Raw genomic sequence first — 6311 nt, forward strand, 5'->3', positions numbered from 1 at the left:
GTTGAACATACGTAACATATCTGGTATCCTCTATGATTAATATATCAGTGTATATCCATTGCTGAAACTCAGGATTTATTGTAATTACTCAGATTTTGTAAGAAGTTTTTGAAGGCTATCAGATAAATTAAAAAATACATTCCAGCATACGCTTAATAAAATTAATTAAAGGCCCTTGTTTTTTTCGTCTAAATGGTATTACGTGCTTGTTTGTATTATTAAACTTTAGGAATGCGAAATATACTTCGTTGAAATTTAAAAAACCTAAACCTGGATTCGAAACAAACTAGATGCCAGTTAGTTTTTTTTTTAATCAATCATTTATTCATATAGGTAACACAATGTTCACACATTCATGACCGTCGAAAAGTACATAAAATTATTCTAATTTTACATTCGGGAGGCCTACCATGAACTCTTATTGCGAGCCTATTGACAACCTACAACTGGATGCATCGCTAATTCGTACCATGACATCGAAAAAACGAGACAGTTTATGTTCCCACATGACCTTAGCGGTAATCAGATTTCGTTCGTTCAATTTGTATGAAGATACAAGAGAGAAGCGCACTAACCACAAGGCTGTATAAAACTAGTAATTCTTTTCAAGGGAATTGTAATACGTTTTTTCAACAAAATTGTGGTGACTGGTTGTACTTGAATTCGTGTATGCCGTGATATTAGTTATTTCGACTACGTATTTGCGTGTTGTTCCCACGAGAATGTAAGTGCGTGCTTCTATTTCACCATGCCTCCAGCTGATAGAGGACAAATCTTTGTTTCTAATTTATTTAATTATTATTAATTGCTTAAGGTGTCATGGTGTAATGGTTGCAGTTCCTTACAAACGTTGTGAAAAACAAAAACTAGGCGATTAAAGAGAGTGGTGGAGAGTTTATTGCCAGGTCTTCGCTTCCGTTCTACGCCCTTGATTTGAGAACAGGCAGTAATTTTTTTTCTTTAATTGGAATCTCGCTGTTGGGCTTAAGGGCCTTTACAGCTCAGCTCGGGCTGTTTTGGCGAGCGTAGCTCGGCAAGAATGGCGTTTTATCCCACGGCTAGCGCAAGTAAGAATCGAACCTCGGCTTGGGCCGTCGCGGGGTGGTCAATCGCCTGAACGGACAGAACGGACGTTCGAAGCGAAGTGCCAAGTAAAGGTCCTGACCTTCCCTGGTGAAGGCGGTTTTTTACCCTAATCTGTGTTTGGCTATTATTATTGGCCGCGCGGATGGCTTTTAATTTATTGTTGGCTACGGTGATTGGATCGTCCGGATCCGTTAGTGTGTGTCGAGGCCTCCTACGAGCCTTTTTTGTCGGGAAGGGGTATTGATGCTTTTACGCACCAGCGGATTGGGATGGTGTTTAGCCTTAAAATGGCGTGTGGACGCCAACTTCATCCATTGGGCTATGGTAGGGAGCTCCAGGTCGTGGTGGAGATCGATGTTTCTCTCGTAAAAGGGCGCACCGGTCGCGGTTCTCATGAATCGCGATTCTATGGACTTGATGTACGCACGAGTATGCCGGCCTCAAGCCAAACTGCTCATCGGGAATGAGCCCCTTTTCTAGGACAAAGTCTAGGAGGTTTTAAGTACCTTCTCGTAGAGCTTGGTAAGCGTATTGAGAAGGCTGATGGAGCGGTAACTGGTGGGGTTGTTACGGGGCTTGCCTGGTTTTTGAATACCAATGACAATGGCCTCTTTCCACTGCGCCGGGAAGGTGCAGTTTTCAAGGAGGCAATTGAATATAGCCACTAGTAGGCATATCAGATGGGGCGACTGGCAGTAAATGTAAAATTAGAAGCTTTATATTATATTCTTTTCTGATTTTGACATTCATAAGTGTACATTGTGTTTACCTATATGAATAAATGATTTTGAATTGATATTTATAATTTCTTTCTAATATCCAAGTTATCTTTATAATTACAGGGATTTTTAAATATCAGCAGGTTTAGTTGTGCATTTTACACATTTACATAAATTAATTATTTCGACATTGGAGTATTAAGTTGTTCTTGGGTTGGAAATATTATAAATTGTATAGAGTTGCCGGTTACTTCAAAACAAATACGTGTTCACTGTTTTAAAATTAAAATATATACTCTACTTAAATATATTAATGACAGAAGCAAATATATGTATAAAATCATCTTTTTTTAATCTTTTTAATATTATGGCAATAGTTTTTTAGACTTTATGTACGATCATCTTGTTAATTTTTATTACCTATATGTTTCCTTCAGATTAGTGAGCCATAAAATTATTAAAAAAAAAAAATATTCAGATTAGTGCCTGTGTTGTGTGTACACTACTTTAGTGTTGCCAACTTAGGGATTTTCCACACAAATTAAGGGACATCAATATGTCCAGGGAGTTTTTTGTTAATAGATAGTTAATATAATAGTGAATAGTGAATATAAAAATAGTTTTTTTAACCTATAAACTCCAAACGTAGCTTTAACAGAAATATGAAACAGGTTCATTTCATGTTACTTGTATGTATTTTTAAAGCATTTTTGAATTTTACTCTTACACTCAATCAATATTTTGGTCAGGGGAACAGAAGGAGCTGGCATCACTGTGTCAAACATGTCGTCGCTTACTCCAAACTACGTAACAATATCAAAGTCTAATTAATGACGATTACCGATAATGTTATCGTTTTTCTCTAAGCTTTCATTAAACAACTCGCAGAAGCTGCCCGTGGAAGTCGCTAAACCCGCTTATATGGACAAAAGTGCATCGTTGCAGGAACTTGGCTACAAGGACAATAATGATTTGAGAGAAACTATTTATGGTTTGTTTTTTCGCCCTAAACTGTTTTTGTGTAGTTTTTTGTGTTTTTTAATAAGTGTTGTGGTGTTTTAGACTTTTTGCGGACGATCCGGGATCCCGAAAAGCCCAGTACTTTGGAGGACCTTAAAGTTGTCTATGAGGAAGGGATCTTTATTAAGGAACCTACGGAAGACAATGTTCCCGTTTTAAGGGTTGAGTTCAATCCTACTGTGCCTCATTGTTCATTAGCTACTTTAATTGGACTGTGCATTAGAATAAAGATACAGAGATCTCTTCATCATCCAGCAAAGCTAGATATTTATATTAAAAAAGGTGCACATACTACAGAAGATGAAAGTAAGTTAGTTTTTATTTATCATTATGAATATGGAGCTGAACACAATCAATTATTTATGTGTTTGATCCATACAGTATAATATTCAAATTTTATATAAATATAATTATTTACATTTACATTCTAAATAAGTATAATACATTGTGTTGGTATATAACTAGTAGGTTTGGTTTTATCCATCTAAATGGATATTAACTGCAAATTAATATTTAGCCCTATTTTTAATAAGCTACTCACTGATGTATAGATAAATGTGACCTTCAGTCACTATAATATGGTACATTATGACCAACATTAAAGGTTATCAGCTGATAATATTTAGTGTTTATCAATGAATCAATCTATTGAAAGCCTGAGATAGCATATACTTCTGGATTTGTAGACTAAAAAAGTCTTATTTTTGATATTCTTTTAACGACTGTCTTTTAGCTAGCTTTATGAGTTTCCACTGCTATTACTACAAGCTTTTAACTGTATTAGACCTGAATTACTTATCATATCTAAAATATGATGATCAGATTGTAAACCCTATTGGCATTACTACTATACTTATGTTTGTAAATATCTACTAAAGCTATCCTACATGGTTTTCTTAGCTTCACTGTGGTCATAGCATGATGTTATAGTATAGCTTTGATAGACTATCCAATGAAAAACATAAAAAAACTTAATCTCACAGTTCCTGAAATATATCTTAAATTTGTCCATTTAAACAATTATTTTGCCAGAATTTTAAAATTAATCAATTATTGTTAATTCATTGCAAACCAAAAATGAACTCTTTCTTTGTTATATATTAGTGTAAGTCTATAATTGTTAAGAACATGGGGTTTAATCTGGTGTACTTTATTAATAATAAAATAGCTATCATTTTATTCATTATCTATCTCTAAGTAATTATATAAGGTATATAAATAATAGTTATTAAAAGGTTGAGTTGTAAGTTCACATTACTGCTATATTACAATTTTAATAGGTTTATTATGGTTTATAGAATATTTATGATCTACCCATATTAACAGTATTTCCTAGTTTTTTACATTGTAAATAATTAAGAGATTTACACAATTTTTAACTACACCTTAACATTTCCTGGGCTTCATTAGTCCAGTTTAGATTTAGATATATCAGCTCTATGTGACAGTTTGTTATGTTATGTATGTGTTATGTTATGTATATATATATGATGAAAGAACTGCTTAAAAAGATGTTGAAAAGGCACTTAAGTGTAGTGTCTAGTATGCAATGTAATACATATGTCACATAATGTGATGTCTTGATATTTAAACACATGAATGTTTTTTATTATGTATTATTTCTAATAATGCTGCATACATATTTTTCCTACCTTAATAATGATAAAAATACTCTTGAAAGATTCTACTTAAACACTAATAATCTTATCAAATAAATATTGCTTATCTAAGATAAATTTACTCTTTACAGTCAACAAGCAGATCAATGACAAGGAAAGAATTGCTGCTGCAATGGAGAATCCTAATCTGCGGAACCTTGTAGAGAGTTGCATTGCTGATGAAGAATAGTTATTCCTAACTATAGTTCAATTTAACAATATGGCACCTGACGCGGCATTTTCAAATATAGGCGATAAGAATGAATTTACTAAGTTTACAAAATTTCTTGCATACAAAGGCGTGCAGGTCATCGTTGAATCAAGAAAAGGTGTTAAAATTGATGCAAATACAAAACAACAGTCAACTGACACGGACTGGTTCAATCTGCAAATACCAGACTCACCGGAAGTTAATCAAGCTACTAAAAATGCATTACCTTCAGATAAAATACTAGAAACTATTAGATCTCACTTAAATGTAGAAATATCAGTACAAACTGAGGATGGAGATGAAATGGTGCTTGAATTATGGACCTTGGGACTAGACGAAACACAATTTGATTCATCTTTAAAAGCAATGAACACTGTTTACTTTAGAATGGGAATCCTATTGAAATCCCTTATCACAATTACTAGAATCACTCCAGCATATCACTTATCCCGAAAGCAGCGAACAGAGTCGTTTACAATTTTCTACAGGGTTTATAGCGGTGATCCAAAGGTTAAGGCATTAGGCGAGTCAGTTAAAAAAATTCAAGCTGGAATGCTGAAAACACCACTTGGAGGATTAGGTTTCACTGTTTCATATAGAACAAACTTTTCTATTTCACCTAATAGGTCTGAAAAGAATAAAACACTTTTACTCAAGAGTGACCACTTTGAATTGAGTCCAAAACATGTTATATTTGAAACAAAGAAAAAAAAGGAACCTTTATCTCCACAACCAATTGACTTAAACAAACCTCTTCGGCTCGCGGCATTCGTTGATGAATATCTCGTCGAGGAAGTAATAAAGGAGTTTTTCAAAAAGTTTCCAGTACCGAAATGTCGGGTACCAAAATTTGAAATGGTAGACGATGAAACAACAATTTGTAAAAGCACACAGGAGTTGGATATGAGTGTCATCTCAAAAAGCCCGACATCCCTTGAAATGCCACCTAAAAAGTTTCCAGGATTTAGAAGTGAAAATGAACCACCATTGAAATTGTTATGCTTTCCCTTTGCAGACAACCATCCAATACGCGAGCTGGCTGAATTTTACAAAGACTTTTTTAATGCGCCACATTTAAAGTTATCCGATTATGATACAGCATTCAAAGAAAAAAAGTTTGAAATGACAACAGAAGATTTTTCTGAAGATCTACTAAAACATGAGAGTTCACTAATAGAATTTGATCAATTGGTAGATGATATGTGCCGGTCGGCAGAGTGGAGCGGGAATTAATGGTGAAAGACTGAATTATTGTGGGATTTGAATAAAGTTTTATTGTTGATTTGAAATGTTTCTCTATTTTGGCTGATTTAACCTGATTCTATTTAATAAAAATATTTTGTACCTGCTATTCCAATATGTATTTAATATGAGGTATGAAACATTATTCTTATTGTTAATAATTTATAGCTCGAAAATTACAAAGATAGAATTATTATTGTGTGTGTATAAAAAATTGTTTTGAGACTGAATGAAACTTTATATTAAGACTGGTCTTAAATATTGATAAAGAAGATCTCTTGCCCATTTTTACAGTAACATACATCTTAAAAAGTTTACTGTAAATCAATAAAGATTTTAAATGTGTAGTTATAATAATTACTTACTTTAACAGTT

The 6311-nt window shown here is 33.5% G+C and overlaps 1 protein-coding gene across 2 annotated transcripts; it reads left to right on the top strand.

The window, feature by feature from the left end:
* The first annotated feature begins 2565 nt into the window (after window positions 1-2565).
* On the top strand, window positions 2566-5976 carry LOC123710565 (MIP18 family protein galla-1). 2 transcript variants are annotated; one of them, XM_045662542.1, is made up of 3 exons: window positions 2566-2796; window positions 2868-3131; window positions 4576-4820. In XM_045662542.1, the coding sequence occupies exons 1-3, from the start codon at window positions 2652-2654 to the stop codon at window positions 4671-4673; spliced, it is 507 nt and encodes a 168-aa protein (XP_045518498.1). In that variant the 5' UTR covers window positions 2566-2651; the 3' UTR covers window positions 4674-4820. The 2 variants fall into 2 exon arrangements, with proteins under 2 accessions (XP_045518498.1, XP_045518497.1); XM_045662541.1 differs by lacking the exon at window positions 2566-2796 and having other exon boundaries at window positions 2992-3131; window positions 4576-5976.
* The last annotated feature ends 335 nt before the right edge of the window (window positions 5977-6311 follow it).

Source organism: Pieris brassicae, chromosome 6, assembly GCF_905147105.1.
Source record: "Pieris brassicae chromosome 6, ilPieBrab1.1, whole genome shotgun sequence".
NCBI lineage: Eukaryota > Metazoa > Arthropoda > Insecta > Lepidoptera > Pieridae > Pieris > Pieris brassicae.

Excerpts from the sequence above, each read along its gene's own strand:
- LOC123710565 (XM_045662541.1), top strand. The coding sequence starts at position 4,704 with ATGGCACCTGACGCGGCATTTTCAAATATAGGCGATAAGAATGAATTT.